This window comes from Eufriesea mexicana, unplaced genomic scaffold (genome assembly GCF_001483705.2).
Source record: "Eufriesea mexicana isolate 0111107269 unplaced genomic scaffold, ASM148370v2 scaffold1653, whole genome shotgun sequence".
NCBI classification, from domain to species: domain Eukaryota; kingdom Metazoa; phylum Arthropoda; class Insecta; order Hymenoptera; family Apidae; genus Eufriesea; species Eufriesea mexicana.
The window spans coordinates 274,747-296,782 of record NW_016909884.1 but is presented as its reverse complement, the minus strand read 5'-3'; the positions used below and the strand labels follow the sequence as shown (position 1 = coordinate 296,782).

The 22,036-nt window shown below is 41.7% G+C and overlaps 2 protein-coding genes across 3 annotated transcripts in view; both read right to left on the bottom strand.

The window, feature by feature from the left end:
- Window positions 1-5,406, bottom strand: part of Calx (sodium/calcium exchanger 3) — a 203,317-nt gene extending 197,911 nt beyond the window's left edge. For both annotated transcript variants that reach the window (XM_017902012.1, XM_017902013.1), the window contains exon 1: window positions 4,067-5,406. In XM_017902012.1, coding sequence (XP_017757501.1) covers window positions 4,067-5,406 — 1,340 coding nt within the window. The remainder of the gene's footprint in view (window positions 1-4,066) is intronic.
- Window positions 5,407-10,058: 4,652 nt separating this feature from the next.
- Window positions 10,059-18,036, bottom strand: LOC108548791 (leucine-rich repeat and death domain-containing protein 1-like). The gene is made up of 5 exons (XM_017901913.1): window positions 17,866-18,036; window positions 16,513-17,675; window positions 13,013-14,025; window positions 10,167-11,184; window positions 10,059-10,072 (listed from the first exon to the last, which is right to left on the bottom strand). Exons 2-5 carry the CDS (start codon window positions 17,657-17,659, stop codon window positions 10,059-10,061), a joined length of 3,192 nt encoding a protein of 1,063 aa, XP_017757402.1. The 5' UTR covers window positions 17,660-17,675; window positions 17,866-18,036.
- Between the last annotated feature and the right edge of the window lie 4,000 nt (window positions 18,037-22,036).

Below are 22,036 nucleotides of genomic sequence, written 5' to 3'. Positions count from 1 at the left end.
ACTCGTTTTCCGCTCGGCACTAAAAGGGTTAATTCCATCAAGACAAACGAAGCTATCTCTTGTCCCTTTCTGATAAGATTTTCCACTCGACCAGCTAAGTTTTTGGAGACTCGTTTTTGCCGCTTGTCCAGTGGAATTGTTTCTCCACTCGTCCGTCATCGCGACTTATCGCGTCGTAACGTTAGAAGCGGCGCTGCAATGGAACACTTCCGCCGATCAAACCGGCCCATCTAAGCTAATTGCTTTTCTTCCGTGAGGAAAGTTTGGTCGGAGCCGGGCAGATAAGGGGCACTCGAAATAACTTGGAACGTGCCTCCAGCCACGAGTTCCGCTCGAGCTTAATGTGCCGCGCTTCTTCGCTCCATCGACAACGGCGGAGGAATCCCGGGTGCCTCCGCAGCTTTGCTTCTTCCTTGGTAGTGGCTAGGACACGGGGAACTGGTCCGTCGTGTCTCGATGCACGAATTCGAATCGAAATCCACCGTCCGTGGTCGTAATTATTCTCTCCTCGACCTGGTCCTTCGGCCTAACGATTACGAAAAAATGGCAGCGCGACGTGGTTTCCTCGTTATCGAGATCCGTCCATCTTGTTCGCCTCGACCGAGCGCGAGTTGCCACGGGCGTTATCGCATTTTGCTGTGTGAAAAGCTCGCGCGTGTCGCGAGATCGACGAAGATTATCGCGTAGTTAAGAAAATCGTTGCCGGTCGTGAGATCTCGGCGTACATTGTCGTATTTCTCCTCGTTTTCTGGCCAAATCGAGGCCGATTTCGATCCTCGACGTTATCTGGTAATAACGGTGCTAAACGCGTGCTAATCGGTGAACTTTATTTCCTCGCAGCGGAGATAATAATTTCAGGGCTGAGTCGTGCACGGAAGTCAAACGGTGATCTCTCGACGGAATAAAAAGGAACGATGCGAAGAGAGCTGACCCATGACTGCGTTACGAGGTACCATTGCGGAGATAGCCGCGGAAGTTGGCACCCTCCGGGCCCACTAATCCCTGATCGACAGGCGATTTCGGGAGGACCTCGATGGCTAGTTTTCCCCCGAAGATTTAAGCACGATCCTCGTTTCCCTTTCTTGGTTCTTAAAGCGAGAAGTCGTGGTCGATAAAATTCAGGGACCCTCCTGACGCGCTTCAACAAGGGCGACGATCTCGAACGCGATTGCCCTGGATTACAAGCGAGGAAACGTGTCTTCGACTGATGCGTGACGGGATGGTCGATCAGGGGTGGTTGAATGCATATGAGATGAAACGATCCATCCTTCGTCGACTCTTCAGAGCTAATCAAACGTGTCCTGGGTCCCGTTCCTTGTCGCTCGAGTTAATCCTCCATCATTAGCAAGTCACGGTAGACTTGGCTCTTCTCGACTGAAGCACGAGTCTACGCTTCTGACCTATTTCGAACGACATACAATGAATTATGTACAAATCGAGTCGGAATAACGAAAATTCGATCGAACGAGGTAACTGACTGACCAACCGAGTTAATTAATACGATCATTTGTAGCGGAGAGCGGACGCTCGACGTTCGATGATAATAGTCACCCATAACGATGAAAAGTTATGCTCGGCTCGCTGGCAAGGAGTCCACGTCGTTGCAAGGTGAACTGAAAAGAAGTCGTATAATCGTATACGGATTGCACACCTGCTATACTCTGATTCCGTTAGCAGATAAAGGACCAGGCTCCTTTGATCGTTCGCAGAACTCGAGAGGCCCAGGGAGGATTTCAGCAGCCACTGCTCGACGAATCGAAAGGGTTCCAAGAATTCGTCCGCTCTGGTTAAACGAGGACAGCTCGGGGTGGAGAAATTTTTGTCGCTCTTAATCCAACTAGCTGCTACTTGTCTCGAGTACTACGAAGCACCGCTGCCGTGTTCCAGTCGGCTGTCTTCTCGCGGTCTCTTCGTTAGATAAAAGCCCAAGTGTCCGCGAGGAGACCACGAGTGGCGCGTTGCCTACTCGAACATGGTCCCCTGAGGCTGTCGCGATCTTCGAACTCGACTCGCGGACCGCTCGTTCTCCAAGATGGCGGCCGTGATTCGCGAGAGTCGCCTACAAGCCTGGCCAGAGATGACCGGCCGAAACGATTAGTCGTCGAGTCGATGACAATTGGGGGGGTTGACGTCGCAGCGGTATAAATGTCAATGAAGCCGCGAACGAGAGGCCAGTCCTTTGTGCGCGGAATTTAAGCCGTAATGAAATTGCGCGCGCCATCCGGCTCGAGGTTAATTGGAAGATGCGCTCCCTGACGATTATCCATTTGTTATCGCGGCTAACTCGTCGACAGGCAGACGCCCCCCAGTGTGTGTGTATGTCGAATCCGCTTCCTGTTTTTCAAAGAGGAACTGGAGCATCCCGATTGCTCTTCCATGAACGCTAATCGAGTCCTGTCACTTTGACCAAAGAACGAGAAACGCTGTCATCTCGTGTAGCGTATTCGAATGTACAAAGCTGTTCCGCGGACGAGCATCTCGTACATCTCGGATCGTCCCATAATCCCGACTGACGGAAGCAGGAAGAATGTTGGAGCAATCTCGACGCTCGTTACTCCCCGATGATCCTTAAACAATGTGCAACCAAGTTCCTTTTATTTATCTCCATTCCGGTCGGATATTGTTCCTCGACCTCGACCCAGTTCTCATCGACGGCGCAGCAAACCGGCGAAAAAAAAGGGGGGAAACGTTTCTCAGGGTCCAATATGTTTCGTGAAAACAATGAAACGTTTTGTAATATTTCTCCTGCTGGTTTCACCACGCCGCGCGATTTTTCAAGGTCTGACATGTTTGACAGAGAACAGGCTGTTCCATTGTCCCTTCTCTTTGATTTCCCTCTTCCTGTATTCTCCCCGATGAGCACATTCAGCGGTTGAAGACAATTCGCGAAACGCTTTTCACCTTTCCCCGACTGAGTACTCCGTTCGTCCTTGCCTCGCCCCGATCGAACGCCAGGCGTACCCTTGAAATTCCGTGCACGTTCGCCGGGAATGCAGGCTGGCGCAAAAGTAGCGTAATCCAAAACTCGATCCCCGCGTTAGCAAAGCCTGGCGGAAGAATAGAAGTGGCGTAATGATTATTTATACTCTTACACGCTATAATTAGTCGAGCACCGTAACTTAAGGTCGCATCACCTTTGTCATATAGCTCTACAAAACTCTAGCGATCCGTGAGGCGGGACACGTGGTCGGCCGATCGGTTCCTAAACGTTTCGCAGACCAATGACACGCGTCGCCCTTCTATCTCTTCCCTCGCCGATCGTGCTTCTTGAAAGCTTAATGCGATTTCAAGCCGCTGATTCGTCTCTAGCCTTAATAGACGGCTAGCGTGCGCCGGAGAGACGCTCGTTCGAGTTTCCGCGTCGTTATTGACCGTGGCAATAAAACTAGGGGTACATGCAGCTCTGCAAACCGACTCCCACGCGTCCTTGATCCTTTCCCCCGAATATCTTCATATCGTTCCTATCGTTCCAGCGGTCTCCCCGCTTCCGGAACCAACACCTGTCCCTCTCTTGCTCCTCTAATCGCAGAGCCAGTGTTATCGTTGCTGCACGAATCGTAGAGGACTCTTCGGCGAATTTCTGTCAGCTGAAAATGTCGAGTCGTTGCATATACGTTAGCTTTGTTAGCGTCGATTAATCAACACCGGTGAACGGTAGCCGATGGAGTAAGAGACAGGAAAATTTGGAAAGTTCGGCTGACTGAAACGAACGTCGAATAATCTTCTAGCTCGTGTGAGAAGTCTCCGATTCCTTGCGATTTCTAGCGGTTCACGTTGCCTTGCCTTTCTCCCAAGTCCACGACAATGGATAGAGGGCCTCATGTGCCAAGTTCTCGAAACTGGGGCCATTATTATCTAGACAGTGTCAGCGTTTGCTAAACGAATGCGTCGAATCGCGTAAACTCTTCGTCGGGATACGGACAGATGTATCACCGTCCCGGGCTAGGTTTGTAAAAGACGAAACGATGGTAACGCGAATGGTTATTTTGCGGAAATTAGGAGGCCTCGTTGGACTAAGAATGTTAGCAGCGAGATGAGCGGGAAAGAATGGAAACGACGGTCTTACCTGACGTAGAAGTGCTCGTCTTCCTCGAACAACTCGTCGTCGATGACGGACAGCTTGATGGTCTTCCTAGTCTCGCCCGAATCGAAAGTCAGAGTACCCTTCGCGCTGATGTAATCGGAACCAGCCTCGGCAGAGCCATCCTCGGTGCAGTAGTCGACGGTACACGGTTTGGTTAAATCACCGCCTGCTCTGGTCACTCCCACTTCGAAGGTACCAACGTTCTCCATCACGGTGTAATGACCGGGCTCGAAGAAGATCCTCATGGCATTCACGTTCTCGATGTCGATGCTCTCAGCCTCTTGCCTTTGTAGCTCAGCCTTGACCTCGCTAAGGTCGCTCTGCGCCCTTTCGCTGATCTTTTTGCTCAGATTTCCCGCGCCGACCATCTTCCTGGTAGCCTGCACTCTGTAGAACGCTCTACTTTTCGGCCCCTTTCCGAGCACCTCCTCGTGAGCCATCACTTCCAATTGCTCCAACGGCAAGGTCGGATGCTTCTTTCTCAGCTCCCTCAAGGTGTTGATGTAATCTCTTCTGGTCTGTTCGAATTCCTTCGCTTCGGGCGTGTCGGCGTCCGTCATGCTGTGAAAGCTGTCCTGTTGCGGTTTGATCTCAAGCTCCACCCCACCGTCCGAGTCACCGGCCTCGGCCTGCACGATCACACCTCTCTTGTTCATCCTGTAGCCTTTGTGTAGATATTTGTAGATCAGCAAACGCCGATCGGCCACGTACGCCGTGAGCACCGTGGCCGGGAAGAAGGAGAATGTTAGGATACCTTCCCACACTTCGAGTACACCTGGGCTGGAAACTGCCAGGATCACATACAGCCAAACGTAAGCGAAGATGCTCCACGCGGCGGTGACGAAGAAGACCCTGAGATGCTTTATCTTCCTAGTTTCCCCATTCGGTATCACGAACACGCACAAAGAGATGATGACGAAGAGGTTGTAAGCGGCTGAGCCGACGATCGTGCCAGGCCCCAATTCTCCGGCCTGGAAGTTCTTCGCCCAGATCTCGATAATCGACAAGAGGATCTCTGGAGCGCTACTGCCCAGCGCCATTAACGTTAAATTCGCTACCGTCTCGTTCCACACTCGCACCACGACGATCTGCGGCTCTTTACCTTGACGGCGAACCACCAGTTCCTTCTCCTTCGAAGTGATCACCTCGATCGCCGCCATGAAACGATCGCTGATTATCGACACGCCGATGAACAGATACAACAACAAGAGAAAGTAGACGAATCCACGGATGATCACGTCAAAGAGGTAGAGGTTTTCCTCCGGTTTCCATACTGGAACCACTAGACCGGGCTCGCAACGGGCCGAATAATTACCCGGCATCTTTCTCTCGATGTGTCCTCGCGTGTTTACTTTCGTACAACGGGAACGTTTTGGCTAGCCTCGGTCGGACCTGCTATTCACGCTGACTCCAACGACGAATCGGCCCGATCTTCGCAGAGTAAACAACGATGATGATCGATTTCGGGAAACCTGCAGCTCCGATTCCGATCGAGTCCGAGACGAAGATTGTCCACAGTTAGGATAAACAGGTTTTTATCCTATCCTCTTGTTTTCAATTGGAATCCTAGTCGCCACTCGTACGCACCCGCTTCTTCCCTCGAGCGGAGTTCTCACTACCGTTTCTCCATTGGTATAATATTTTCGGGTGTCCTCTTGTTCACGGCTCTCTCCGTTTCTGCACGTACACTTACCTCCTCCTCCCGATCTCGCACTCTTCTCGACAAGCACTTCACCCTTTCTCTCCGTTTCCTTCTTTGCTGCTCCTCTCGAATCCCGTTTCCCGTATCGAAAAGCACGGACGTTTATCTCCGGATCGTATGTATCGATGTCTATATACCGATTTTATTTGACCGCAAACGAGAACTACCTGACTAGAAACCGCGCGTGTCACCCTGACGAACCGTGCGACATCGGTGGATCGGGGAATCGGCTACCGAGGGAACCTGCCGATACCACCACGGCAGCGAGATCCCATCACGAAGAGGATCCTTCGAGCACGGGGCGACAGAACCGTACCGGGCCGTGTTCGAACGAACACTGAAAGAGGAGAGAGAGAAAGCGAGCAAGCAAGAGGAGAGCTGGGTGGGAGTAGAGTCTCGAGCTGCCTAGACGCGGCAGACCTCGCTTCCTCCCTCCTCTTCTAGCCATCGCTGCGCGCCACTCTAGTTTTCTCTCTTCATTTTTACCCCTTCGACTCGACCTTTCTTCCTCCAACTTTGACGCGACGCACTCGATTCGTCTCTCTCGATCCCTCTCGTCGTGCTTCCACGATCGCCCTCTCCCTTTTACCCTTTAGATCCTTGTCTTCTCACCCTATCGCACTCGCCTTCCTGCTTTCGCGATATCGTACTCTCGCTTTCTCTCTCTCTCTCTCTCTCTCTCTCTCTCTCTCTCTCTCTCTCTCTCTCTCTCTCTCTCTCTCTCTCTCTCTCTCTCTCTCTCTCTCTCTCTCTCTCTCTCTCTCTATCGTTAGGGGTTGCTCTTTCTCCCTCTCTCTCTTTCTCGCTAGCATCTCTGTCTCGCTTCTGGCCGAGCATCCCTGCCAACATACCGGCTAAAGGAAGCGCATGCGTTTCCACCTATTCGTCCACCCTCTTCCTCCACCCCAACTAACACCCCTGATCAGCAGGGGCGCCTCCCACCCCGACATCTCGCCTCCCTAGGTGGCTTGGTCAACCTAGGCCAGATCTAACTGGATGGAACGCGCTCTTGCGTCGCGTAACACTTCCTTCATCCATGCGATTCCCATTCTTCCTTTTCTATTGTCCTTTTCTTTTCCCCTTTTCTGGCCGCTCTTTCCTATTGCTTCTCGAATTCTCAACAGCAACCGAATTAAATACGCGGTTTTATCGGAGACGTTAACTGCTTCCTCGCTTTCTTCCTTTCAATAGTCTGCATTACCCACTGCAACCTAAAATGTGATGGATGAAACAAAAACCGGACAATACTGCTGTTCACCGAGTACCTGGGTTTATTGGTCATTCATTTTTGACAGCGAATGCCCCGAAGTCAATGAACGAGTCGAATTTTGCTATGTTCCAAACGCTGTCGCGATTTCGCGAAACTATCGCAGTCTAATAGGCATGAGTTTAGAGATACCAATATTTGCGAATACCAGATCCAGTTATTCCAGTCAGTGTCGAGGTTTTATCTAGACAGCCACGGTTCCATCGGTATAGTTTTTACGTTTCCACGCATTGCTGCAAGACCCAATAACCACCAAGTACCTCAAAGATAAGAAAGAGACATATTTTGAAAAATAAATTTTGACAAGCATCCCGCTTCTTTTTTCCTTTTCTCATATTCGTTACCATTTTTCCATTGCGATAAAAGAAAGGACCACGGGTTGTTGATGGGCCATAAGAGGGGCGATTCCTAAGTGAAAGACATTCCTTTCGTTTTTGCTAACCTCGCTCTTTCTCTGCTGGTGAACTCTCGACATGCTCATCCTAATGTATCTTGGTACGACTCGCAAAAGAAACTCAGTGACAGTGTCGAAAATTCAAGGAAGCGCATATGGAAAATACGTCGAGACGACTACCAACCTTTATAGTTCCAGCTTCTTTCTTCTTTCTCTTCTTAGAATGCTACGACTGTATTTTCGGCGAATGAAAGGTCTCTGACGCAGCAATTGAAACTATATCGTGGACTATCAATTATCCATCATTTCTTGTAACTTCGAATTTACATAGAACCGAAGAAATCGTTCCTTGAATGGCCAACATCGAACTCACGTATTGGAATATTGTTCGAATAACCTAAAACGAAGAATGATTAACACGTGACTTGCGGCAATCGATAAAGTCATTTTTCTGTTTCGTTCTATTTCAGAACCTGGATAAAACTGGACGAAATCGTTATTCGTCCATTGAATGAGTACTCTAACCTCTTCTTACAGATCGAGATTCTCAAGCGTTGTTAGGTTATCTCGGATCCAAGTGATCTCGTTATCGGTTAAGGGAGCCATTTCAGCAACACGAAACAGTCGGTGATCTTAAAATTCGATAGCAATTTGATGACAAGCTCATTAAAAGGATTGTCTTATCTAACCGATGGGTAGCAGGCTCCTCCAGCTCAAGGACGGCCGTTTAAATTTCTTGCAAGGCTAATAGTCGCAATTTCTGATCACTCAAAGGAGTTCAACGAGCACAGTTTATCAGAGATGTTCTTGAATGTATTCATTACAATCGCCACTAGATGTCTTCTACTTAAAATCCTTGCACTCGTAAACCTTATAAAATAATGATAAAATTTCGGTATAAAACTCATCCATTTTAGCACCAAATGTCTACTTTCGTACCTGAAACATACTATCGCTATAAAACTGTCCCAACAACTGTCATGCAATGATCGTCTTATATTATTTTACAACCTAATCAATCACTCCGCGTTCGTGATCACTGCGCCATCTAGAAGTTTGAAGTAAAGACACTTAAGATGCAACTTTATCGAATCAGAAAATTCTGTCAGGAGAAAAGCAAATTGTAGAAGGGGTATAGACGAAACATCGGATAAAGCTGTTACATGGTACGTATTTTGATTTTACGCCTTAATATCTTTAGAGTCGCTAAACCATTTTAGTTTCCGATTTTCTACATTACCGATTCAGAACCATTTCCTACGTTACCGATTCAATATAAAATAAAATTAGAAGATAAGTGGTTGGAATAGAAACTAAAATTGAAATTAAAGTGAACACAAAGTGAAAAGAAAAGTTAAAGTTACGAAAATGTAAGTAACGTATAGAAGGGAATGTCTTATAATCGAAAATGCAGTGTAGATTTCTATGTTTTATACTGTATTATAAACTAGCAAACAATTGATTAGCGTGATTAATTTTCAAAAATATTTATTATATGAACTTGACGTCCTAAAATGATTGTAAAGAAATTTTCCAAAATTCAAACTAAATTGTGAGCTTTAATCGCAAAGGAGATATATACTAAATATGGAGTAGACGTAACATTACGTATATATTTACGCCGCGGTTTCCGAAAACACTAATGCTCTCTTAATTATTTTACTACAATATCAAGTACGTCACAATCAAGCACAATATTCATAAATTCAAAGTATCGAATAAAATACATACTTACCTTCGACGTACAGATAACATTTTCTTTATTTCAGTTAACACTCCTTGGACAATATAAGAACGTTAACATTATAGTGTTAATTAAACTTTAGTTTATTAGTAGCAAAACCGATCTTAATAACTAGTTACTAAATAAGATTAATGTAATACTTCAATACTTCACAAGCAAAAAAATGTGAAATAAGCTAAAGGTATGTAAAAGGCAATGTCAAGCGTGAGTTCTTCTAAATCCGCAGTAGATAATGTAGACTAATATATGCGACGATACTTGTTTCCTTTCCAAATACAATCCACATCGGTTATTAGTATTGTAACAAAGCAACAATTGGATCATCAAACATTAATCCGTTCTTTCATTTATCAGACGAAAGATCTTCGTGGGAAGAAATGTGGAAACTCGTGCAGTATTTTAAGGCATCCGGAAAACTAGAAAAAAAAACAAGTTAAATAAGAATATTTTAATAAGGATACATCAAAGGAGAAATAGTTTGTACGGAACTTACCTCGAAATCGTCTAGCACATGCATAACGAAGGTATAATAATTTTAGTATGAAGATTTCCAACTCTAGAAATCTGTATCTTTCGTACTCATAGATAAATTATCTTTCTGTAATTCCTGTGCCAATTCGGTATCAATTACATTATCCATGACACGTGACTTAACCTCTTTCACATATAACGTTAAATTCTGACGGCTAATTTTTAGGGATAATAATGGATTCTCCTCAAGGTGCAGGTCGTGAACAGTATTTGAATTCGTGTTAAACAAGTCACTGATGTCATCGATACTATTATTCTTCAACCAGATAGTATTAAGGTATGCCATTTCACTGATTAATATTGTGGGAAATTTATGGATCCTATTATTCGAAAGGTCTAACCATCGTAAGCTTTGTAGATTTACGAAATTATCATCCTTGATAATCGAAATATAATTGTTCGATAAATCCAGCGTCTCTAAATACATCAGCCTGCAAAATCTACTGGACGTCACTTCTGTTATTCGATTGTTGCTTATATTCAAATGCTTTATATAACCTAACGAGCATATGTTTGGTATAATGATTAAAAGATTGTGATTGATCCGAAGTTCTTTCAATGAAGATAGCTCGTTGAAAATATCGTTCGGAACCGATACTATTCTGTTATGAGATAAATCTAACGTGACGAGACTTTTCATATTCGCAAACGTACCATCCTTCATGTTGCTGATAATATTATGGGACACGTTCAGCTTCGACAATTTCGTTTTTCCTTTTAGTGACAGCCAGGAATCTACGCAATTTACATCGCATAATTCTTGAAACTTGTTCCCGCTTAGAGACAGTTCATTGATGTTTAAATTGTTCAAATTTAAGTTTGTGAACTTGTTATCGTCCAAATAAAGATAAGCGATAGTTTCCGGGAAATTATTAACATTTATCGATTCGAGCTTATTTCCTGACAAATCCAACGAATTCAGATATGGCGCGAAATCTTTCATTACGATATTCAATTGAGAAATTCCATTTCTCCTAAGCGACAAATGTTGCAGTCTCCTTAACGGTTCGAATATCTTTTCGATACTCGTGTCTTCTCCATTGTACTTGTTGTTGTTTAAAATCAGTTTTTGCAAAGCTTCGTGACTTTTGTACGATAACATTTTGCCGATAGAAATATTGTTACCGGACAGACTCAAAATCTCAAGCCGTTTCAGAGACGTAAATGCTGCAACAGAAATATCAGTGATCTCGTTGTCGTCTAGATACAGCTCCTTCGTGTCCGGGCTAAATATGAAAGAATCACCAATTCTTTTCAAGCCCATATGCGTAAGATTCAAAACCGCGTTCGGTGTACATTGCACATATTGTACTGGCGTAGGACATGTCGTGTATGTCTGACAGGGTCGTGGAGTACTGAAAGTCGGAATGGTCGGTGGATTATATCTGTTACGAACACCACTGTGACCATGGTATTTGTATTGCTGTCGGACTTGATCATCATCGTTCCTTGTTTGTTTGTTCTGCGAAAGTAAGATGTCATGATTTCCAGATATCAAGCGTGTATCGAAAAGGAACACAAGCAGTAACCCCCATGGTCGCACGAACATCTGCAAATGTCGATTCGATGGAAAGGATACGACGGCTTTTAAAATGTGTATATACAAACGATTCGCAGAAACGGAGGAATCGCAATCTTCTCCTCGTTTGCAGATAGCTAAACTTACCATTAGGAAATAACGATTGAAACGAAACGAAACGATCTTCCCGAAGAATTGTCTCACGTAAAGCACTTTCCACTTCACACATGCCAAAGATCCAGCACCTTCTGTTCTAAATATTTTAATTCGTCTCTTTATAATGTAGCTACAACGTTGAAGAAATTCAACGCTGCTGTATGGCCCAGGACTGTAACCTATACGTCGGGCGGCCCTGTTGCTAGAAACGGTCATTGCGCTATGGTTTCTCCTTTCTCATCGACGGATACTCACGCCATTAGCATTATAAAAATATGTGAACGGAATTGTACAAATAGAAGAAAAGAAAGATAGAAAAATACGCCAAATTTTAATCTGGGTAAGTTGTTGTTTGAAACATATCTAACACAAGTGTCTGAACGTCAGGGTATTAATGTTTGTTCTCGTTGACAGAAGATATGGGAAAAAGAACGCAGGGCACCAAGAGTCCCTTATTCGTCACTTTGCTCGTATAGTTGCTGAGATCGAGTGTGCATCGTTCTGCAAAATCTATCTGTTCCTTCTCGGGTTACGAAGATATCTAAATACAGCTTAAGTGAAACGGATAAGTTTATCAGTGGTATAACAAAAACTTCCGTTGCTATATGCATAGTCGCCAAGACATCGCTGATCTAATGAGAAGTAATTCTTATGTTATGAGAAACACGGATCAATATAATTGCTCTAAAGTTCAACTTTCCTTCGTAATGAAGTTTAAAGGGCGACATTGCGTTTGCAAGCCATGTACCACCAACAGAAATATGCTTTTAAAGACGTCGATACCTCAAAGCTGCTCGCAACCGAAGAATACTTCGAGTTTCACGAATTCAAAGCTATACACTTTTTCCATCATTCGAAATTTTTCAACTGCAGGTAATTTATCAAAGGCAAAATAAAAATTTAACAGTACTCCTCGGGAGATTTTTCAATATATTTGACACCGTGAATAAATGTTTTAGGAATAAAACGCAAGTTTTAAATTAGATCTAAAAAGACTTCAGATGTTAGTTTCTTTAAACTGTAATCTACATTAAAATATTTTTCTATACTGATATATTTTCATTTGTTTTGTTTGACTAACATACATTAAGACGAAATACAATTGCTTTCACAAAAGGAATTCAGTACTACGAGAATTTTTGATAGTTCTAAAATATTACAAAATTTCTAACGCAATGAAAAACGAATTGTAAGTTAAAATGATAATAAATAGAAATTGGAAGATTTTATGGCTAGATGAAGAACTTTTCAACTATTTTTAGATATTCTTCGCGATAATAATCGGTACCATTTATTTAATTTTCTAATAATTTTTACCGATTATTCAAGTTATAAAGTTCTTAGGAATATACATTATCTCATAACTAATAGATTAGACAAGTTATCGCTTGGATTATGGTAGTATTGTGTAATCTCTTAACGTACGTTAAGGCATACATATCCTTGAAAATATATCTACTGTGTACTTACGCATGGTGAGGCAGGAAAAGGTATAGACATTATCACAAATTGCACGATTTATTAATTTACGATAAGATAAATAATTATAGACATTCAATCACAGAAAAATGTTTTTCTCAAATATGTATATAGATACAAATAGTCCTTAAATTACACGAATAGTACATTTTGGCATATGTTGCAATGATTCTAAACTAATTGCTGTAACGCCACTGTCCTTTATGTATAATTCTTCTAAATTTACTACAGAATGCAGCATCATATCTTCTATATTTTCAAAGTAATTCGTCTCTAAATTTAGATAAGTTAACATCTTCAAATTTTGACCCCAATTCGGAGGCAAATAATGTAAATTGTTTTCTGCTAAATCTAAATATTCCAGGTTGGTGAGTGCCGAAAATGTAAATTCGTCAATACGGCTTATCAAATTTCTTCTTAAACTTAACATTTTTAAGGAGTTTACTAGAATTACGTTTCTAATATCATTAATTAGGTTGTAATCAAGACACAGCGTCGTCAAGCTATTTAAATGTTGTAAATATGGAAAGGATTTTAATTTATTCCTACTTAAATTTAATTTTTCCAAAAATGGTGTGTATCTAAACGCATCGTCGGATATGTAACCAATACGATTACGCGATAAATCTAATACTCTTAAAGACTGAACATTAAAACTTAACACATCTTCCAGTAAACAACTGGACAAAGAAATAATTTTTAGGTTGCACTGATTCGGATCGAACTGGAGCTTCTTAAGCGGGTTTCCATCCAAATATATTGCTTCTATATTCCCACAGTCCATATGTAAATTGTCAATCAAATTACGTTCTAAATGTATGCTGTTTAAATTCGGGAAATATAGAGATATATTTTTATTCACGTATTGTAATTTACTGTCGGAGAAATAAACGTGAGTTAATTTATGAAACAGTGACGTAAATTGTGTGAAAAACTCATAGTTCATATTTTTCCACGATAGAGTTTCCAAATTTGGTAAACGCATTTTTATCTCATCTTCGTCCCCTGAGACTAAATCGTTCGTTTCCGAAATACTTTGATAGTCAATAATCAATGTCTTTAGGCTATTATGATTAATTTGCATTTGTTGCAATGGAATCTTATTTTTCGCCATATTTAAACATTTCAAATTTGGTATATCATTGAATGCATCCGGTGGGACCATAGCTATTTCATTATCATCAAAAAAGATAGCTTCGATTGTTTCACTGTTAGCAAACTTCTCAGGGATTTGTTGTAAACGAAGCCCTGACAAATTTATAAATTCCTTCTCTCTGCAGGTCACAGAGGAATCCTTGTGAAGTATTAAATCTTCTATGTTTACAGATTCATACCGTGGGTCAAAAGCTACTATGGGGCTACCTTCACCCCTTATGAGTGTCAGGACGAAGATAAGTGATATCGTCGTGTAATAATTCTGGAAGAAGGAAGAAACGCTGAAGTGATTGGAGTAATCGATATAATCACGTGTTTCGCAAAGTAACACTTGTTATTAGAGCAATATATGAAATTAGAGAAAAGGTAATCGTTTAATACATACCATATTAACGAATTCGCAATGTTTTTAGCGAATGCAACGTCTCCTAAGAAGCCAGCGAACTTATATAGACCTGCTGCTCACTGCACCTCGAATATATAAGCTCCCTCATTTCCATGTGACACAAGAATCTGATTGAAATTATCAATGGCAGTTGTATAATGAGAAACGATAAACACTTCTTTTCATATAAACGATAAAGCGATCATTAAGTAATATATTTCTGTCTTCGCGTATGCAGAAGCAGAGATAAAGAAAGTACACTTCTCTTACCATGAATCAGAGACCATTTATATCGTATACTAGAAAACAATTTTCAAAAAGGACCCGAGATGACCCTTCGTTAAATGAATACCGCGAAAGGATTCGATATCGTTTGTATATGCGTACATATATTTAGGATCGTATTGGAAGGTACCGACTAGAATAATATCGCGATACTACTCAAGGACCGGCGTTAGACTTTCCGTTCGGGTCCGATCGGTCTTCAGGGACTGACCCAGGCTAGGACCAAAAGGTGCTAACTTTTGGTGTTAAATTCTTCGCCATCTTTGGACCTAACGTTTGGGAATTCCTGTTATAACAATTGGTACAGTATCTCCGAGTTTTATGAACACTTCACCCGCTGTCGGTGGCCCACTTGACGGCCGAGTCTGGGTCTGAACGGAACGGCAAGCAAAACGGGCTGGCCACTTAACGTGATAATAGGACAAAAATAAGCTTTATTAACAAAATAACGGATTAATGTAATACAATAGTAAATATGTAATGCTCTAACAACTTTCCTACAAACGATTTCTAAGACTTCTGATTTAAAACTGACTGCTGACTTTAAACTCACTTTCGATACTGACTGACTTAAGAACACAATAACTTAAACTGTCTCGCTCGTTTCCTTGCACCCCCATTTAAATCTAATAGTCTCTGTTCTTTCATACTGTTCATACTGCGGCCCGAAATATATAAACTTCGTCTATACAGACGGTACAAGTTCACCCATTATTTAGAATAAATCCGTCCATGTTGATTTCCACAATTTTAGCAATATGGCTTCTTAATTACGTATACACAGAATTTAATGCAGTACATAGTAGCGAAAGCTACTTGCGAATATTTCGACAACTAAAGCCGAACGGGACAATAACTATAAAAGAAAATTTAACCAAAATATCGATTCCTTCGACGTGTCAAAAAGTGATAAATATCGGTGTTAATGACTGTGATTATCCAGCATTTTTTACAAAACTTCTGAAATTCTTCTTCTATTCTGACATTCGGGAAAGTTTTATACGAAACGAGGAGAATAGGAGAGCAAAAGTACTCTCACACAGAGTCTTTGATTAATAAATGAATAATATATTTGGAAGACAAAGATAAGTTATCGCTCGCTGCCTACTGTCTACTGTACACTCGTACTATCTAAACACGCTGTCTACTGTACCCTAACTATTCAAACACTGCCCTCGTTCACATTCTTGCGCCCTTATTTCAAGCCGTCATTTCCGCACCCTAAACCTTCAAACGCATAGCTAAACTTTCACCCTTCGCTCGCACTCGACACTGCCATAAGTATTCCTACACACGATTATTATGCACGCAGTCACTATCGCCATTCGACCCATATTTATAAATTTAGTTTATACAATTATTTTTGTGATAAAGAAAGGTAGGGCAAAAATAAAACAATACAAACTGTGCGTCATTTTACAATTGAGATATATTTATTTGCGTAAGAATACTAGGAATTACATCTAATACATACAACGTTAAATACTACTATACGCACTACTTAAAAAATTATTTTGTATTATTCCTAGACATAATCGACCTCCATGTAAACGTCCACCATGGACCAGACGCAGTCGTCCATGGACCAGACGCAATAGACCACCATGGACCAAACGTAGTCGACCATTGACCAGGCGCAGTCTAATACCTTGGACGACGACTACTCATCGACACATCTGATTCAGGACGTGCACATGAAATTTTATTAGATTCTGACCCAATATTCAAGTAAACTATGATCTGTTGTGGTATTATTTGGAAGGTACTGGTATTTAGATACAAAATGGGGTTGCGATCAAGATACAGCTGTCGTATAGGCAAATCAGCACTATGAATTATCGAATTCAACGAAGTGAATTTGTTCCCAGATAAAATTAGATTTCGAAGATTCTTCATAGATCGACTCCAGTTCGGTGGCAAGTACGTTAATTGATTATCAGCTAAGTGTAATTCTTCTAACTGCTCATGATTGTCGAAAGTATTCTCATTAATACGCGTAATGTTATTCCCGTTTAGGAATAACTTTCTTAAATATGGCAAGTTAGAGAGGCTGTCATTTAGATACCTTATACTGTTACAATTTAACGAAAGCGTAGTTATGTTTAGAGACATAGAAGGTACATCTGGGAATAAATTGTTATCTAAAATAAGAACCTCTAACAATTTCATAGACCGAAAATCATTATAATCAATATTCGATAAAGAATTCTGAGCGAGATTCAAATATCGAATATTTGTTGCATCCTGGACAGAAATCCAACTAATTTGATTGTTCGCTACCGATAAATTCTGCAGTTTCCGCAAACCTCTCAAATCAAGGCCGGACCAACCACCTATTCCCCTTAATATATTGTTGTCTAATATTAACGATGTCAGATTGCTAAACTTTGGGAACGAGAGTTGCGAGATATAATTATCAGTTAGATTAAGATACGTTAACGTGTCAGGAAATATTTCCAGGTCAGATGTTTTAATGCGGTTTCCCGAGAGATCCAAATGTGTTAATTTGGGGAAAGGATTACTCCACGTACTTCTTATATCATAGATATTAGCATATTGTAAATTCAAGTACCAAAGTTCAGGATATACTCTTTCAATCTTTAATGGGACCTGATTGTAGATATTTTGATTACCGAGATTTAGAATTCTCACATTTGGAAGACTTCCGAAAGAGAATAAATATTCTGCAGAGTTTGCACTGTAATTGAGATCAAGGTACAATAAATTTGACACCTTATCGAATGTTCCGTTCTCAATATTAATATTATCACCACGTATTTTTATGCATCTTAACGAAGGAGAAACAATGAAGCCGCTACTAAGCCAAGTTTCTCTAGGTAAATTTAATGTTAGCGTTTCATTCTGACAGACATCAAATGCATCTGCGATAGGTACGACATCTCCAAGTACGATGAACGGCGAGAAGGTTATCGCTACTGCAAGACTGATTAACAACATCTTGACTTGAAAATTGCTGAAAGTAAAACACAAATATTCACTGATTGCTATCGTCTATACTAGCGAATCATTGAAGTACTTGATTTGCTAGTGTCACTACAAACGAACAATGGACGACAAAAATAAGAAAGGAAGATGTTACATGGTTCGGCTGAAACCTGACGACGATACAGATCAAGTTAAGAATAGATGGTAATAGTACTTACTTAATTCTCTGGAACGATTTCCTCAAGGTACTGAATCGGACGAGAGGCGACGGTATAGTGCCTTCATACGGGACCGATACGTAAATGATGTAACACTATCTGGAGGAAAACACACCACGTGATCGTACTTCCTATTTACATGTGAAGGTGCACCACTCATTCACCACCAACATTGCCACATACGATCCAAAGCGTGAGGTCATAGAAAAAGATGGCATCTTTCTGCGAAAGCGGCGTAAGCTCCTCGCCCCTTCGTCGGCGTTATAAATCTCACAGAGTCTCGTCACGTTCCCCAAGGGGCCAGGGATTGGATATGTTTGGTGCCACTGATTTCGATGATTTTTATAGAAACCGTAATTTAATCGGCGACTCAACGTTTACATAAAACGCTATCACAGACTCGTAGCTAAAAGCAATATTCATTGCAGTAATAGCAATAGCTTTTTGCAGAAGTCACGGGAACTGAGGCCTAGTGGCGGTTACATACATAGAAATATATTGTCCTAAATGTTGATTTCTCTAACGTATGCAAAAATCGTTAAAAACAGTGAGACGCTCCTTTTCTAAATAATTCTCTGATTTCTGCGCGTAGAAGGAAAAGAAGGAATAAAAATGTTCCCACGCGTCGCGAATGTATCGAAGTTATTTCCTTCTTATGAACGCGTGGGGTGCTCTAGACGTTTCACGGTCTAGAGCTTTTATTGTTATTTGGTCGCCCGAATGTTAATCTGTTTCTTCCTTACTCCTTTCCCCGGAGTCACGATGAAGTAGAAGGTTTTAACGTGGTAGTTTAAAAGTTCGATTGTGACTCTTTGAAGGTTGGAATTTGACTGACTGACGTTTTTCCGCTAATCAGTTCCTCGCCTTGGCATGTCGAGGATGCGCGCTGATTGGTTGTTTAGAAAAATGTTAATTTCCCAATCAGCGGCATCCTGAGTGTCGTGATCACCCTTCCATGTGCCCTTGGCGCGCCTTGTACTGGAAAGGTGGGATGACACTTGAGCAGGCGTGAGGTCGTGGGTTTTTCCCAAGGGTTACGGTATTCGTCCAGGTCCGATGTGTCGGTAGTTTGTTACCCATAGCGGGACTTCGGGATGACCCTTCAGAATTACCGAGGTTTATAACACGTCCTTTGGCTATTGAGCGAAATGAAGCTTTGAAAGAATATTAGTTTCATTGCTCTTGTTTATAACACGTCCTTTGGCTATTGAGCGAAATGAAGCTTTGAAAGAATATTAGTTTCATTGCCCTCCAATATACCTAGAGCCCAACTCTAAAATAGTCTATCTCTCCGATCGTGTTATAAACCTTAGAAATACCGACCTCACGGCTTATTCAGCGATGCCAAGGCGGGATACTCCATATGCACCGCGTAACAAAAAATGTTGCACGATTTTGATAACCGTTCGTGTGCCGATTGGCACGATAGCGTTTCGCCACTCCTGTATCGAAATTGCCAGTAGGTTGTAAAGATGACAGTTTCCACATGATCAGTTTCCGTCGACGTGTGTGTGTTAGTAATTCAGCTCATAACTCAGGTCGCTGAGGCGATCGCTATAGTGGGGCAAAGATAAGGATTTCCGACTTTTTATACTTCGGAGATAACATTTATATTCGTTGATAACCAGACGGTTGGATGAACAGTGCCCAACCTTCTCGAGCCAAAGGAGTAGCAGTGAAATAAAGATCTTTGCAAAGCAATGTCTTCTAAACAACCCGCCGTATTTATCCCCTCGCTTTTTGCTAGCAATAATGGTTACCGTTTAGTTATAGGAAAATTTTGATGAAATGCAAGTAATATTTCATGTTCCGTTATAGACGGAACGTATATAAACAGAAAACAGCGCAATTGCGCTCCTTGGCATTTTTTGATACGATATGAAACAAGAACTATTGTACTGTTCGGCTTTTTTGGACACGAAACACATCGTGAATTACTCAGCCGGTTGCCTATTGACTGGAAAACGAGAAAAACTCGTGGTACTCGAACGGTTAAAGTACAATGTAATGATACAGGAAACGCCTCTTCAATCCATTTGCGCTAAACGATGATTCTCCTCGGAGAAATCAAAGTCACATATTGATTGTAGATTCTAGATTCGATCATCCATTGGGAAATTCGGTCAACATTGCACGGAACAGACAGTTCTTTAACAGTTTTCCCAATTCTTCTTCGACTTTGACGGTGCACATGCAAAATAAAGTGACGGAAGTGCAAGTGATTGTCAATACGTGCTGCGTAATGGCATACGTTAGATTTCGATAGCGAATTAGAATTCTTCGATTTATTAGCTTAGCATAGGTTCTTCCCAAATTAGTTCAATGGTCTTTTTCGGATTTTCCATGTTCGTTTGCGAAAAATACTGACGGAAGTGCAAGCGTCGGTGACAACCTAGTGCATAATAACCTGTTGTCGCTTATCTATTCGCAATTTGGACTGCCAATAGGAATTTTTTTACCTACTTCGTTAGAATAGGCTTGCAGCGACCGTCGTTCCTACTCTCGCCACTAGATGGATTCTGACTGCAAGGAGGTTCGAGGTCTTTCTCGCAAGTCCTCGGAAAACCTCCGCTTTCTATACATATAACTTCCAGAGCCTCGAATAACCTCCCGGTCGAAGGCAGGCCTGTTAAGGTAGCCATAGTGATGAGTCAGTCCCCACTAGCAGGCCGGGGACAAAACGCACACTCCTCCTTTTCCGTCCCTTTCCTTTCGTCCCTTCTCCTTCCAACACTTCTAACACCACACCATAACCGAGGATCCTGCGACCAGTCGATTAGCAACAACCATGGGGGAGAGGAGGGAGAACCCCCTGCGGCTCTCTTCCGAATTAGTCTAATCGATTTTATTCGATTTGGACTGTTCGTTTTCGAAAAATAGTTACGGAAGTTGTATTGCCTGCCCCCATTGTTTTTCTATCTTCTATTGGCGATAGCAGCAGAACCTGGTTGTAGAAAGACAATATTCTGTTGAATAAATGAGCACGTACAAGTAGGAGAAAAATATTGGACTCGTAGAATATTACCAGCGTTCAGAGACAATTAGATGTCAAGAATTATTTTTTATGGCAACAAAAGTTTCAAGCACTAATACAAATATGTGAGGTATAATATTGTAGAGGGATTTCTTTCATGGTATTTATTTACTTAATAATAAATTAACAGTGATAGAGTGTGCGAGTAACGATAAAGATTCGAATTATTGCAACTCATCACAACGCCCAACCTACACTTCTGCAGCAACTCTCCTATTACAACTCACAACTAGCAAAAACAACTCTGGCAACTAACTTTGACAACTCTCAACTGACTTAGCAATTCTCTAATCGACAAGTCTGTAAACTCAGAACGTCCTTGTCCTTTTATATCCTTCTTCACACCATGCACACCATGCACGCGTTTTCCAGTGCTTCCCTCAACATGACCAAATATGGTCGTGCTAAGGTCGCATTGTTTTTCCGATTGACCTGGCCTTCGAACCCTCGTTGACTTTCGTAAAGCTACGTGTACTTACATGCAGTGGAAAACTTGCGATACTACAATATTTATTATTATTTTATTTTATTCGTAGACGGACCGTAATCCATTTACATAAAATTTCACATATAAAAGAAGAGGAAACAAATTATACATAATATGACACCGAAGGGACGTGCTTATAATCGCTTTGTCCAGGAAGAACAGCTTTAATCAATAATCATCCGTAATTGTCTTTTGAAAGTTTGTAAAGACCCATAAAAAAAAGTCTATACGATTACAAAGAGTGCGTGAATCAGAAATAATGCGATAAATTGAATGAATTAATCCATATGTAGATCTGGACATATGTATATGAAAACCTGCTCTAAATCTCAATACACGTTCTGGCAGATAGAAATTAATTTGCGTAAGAAGAGAGGAGCAATCAACGTGATTAATAATTAAATTAAAGATAAAACTATGGTCAGCTATTCTTCTTCGTGCAGACAATGTATCCAGGTTGACAGTTTTTAATATTATGGAGTAATCATGATCAACAATTGATATTGGGTTACTTAGCTCGTATGCACAAAACCTGAGAAATATGTCTATTAAATTCTAGGTTGGCTAGCCATATTACATTCGGAACAGAAATATTTGGTAGTGAAATACAGATTGAGAAAGGAAGATGGATTTGACAGATAAAAAGCAGC

What these genes read in the sequence shown, in the direction of transcription:
- LOC108548791 (XM_017901913.1), bottom strand. Translation starts at nt 17,659, where the DNA reads ATGTTGTTAATCAGTCTTGCAGTAGCGATAACCTTCTCGCCGTTCATC. An exon ending in TAGTGCTGATTTGCCTATAC is followed by an intron (nt 14,026 to 16,512) that starts GACAGCTGTATC and finishes TCCCACCGGATG; the next exon opens with CATTCAATGATATACCAAAT. An exon ending in TGCCAAAATGTACTATTCGT is followed by an intron (nt 11,185 to 13,012) that starts GTAATTTAAGGA and finishes TTACTTTCGCAG; the next exon opens with AACAAACAAACAAGGAACGA.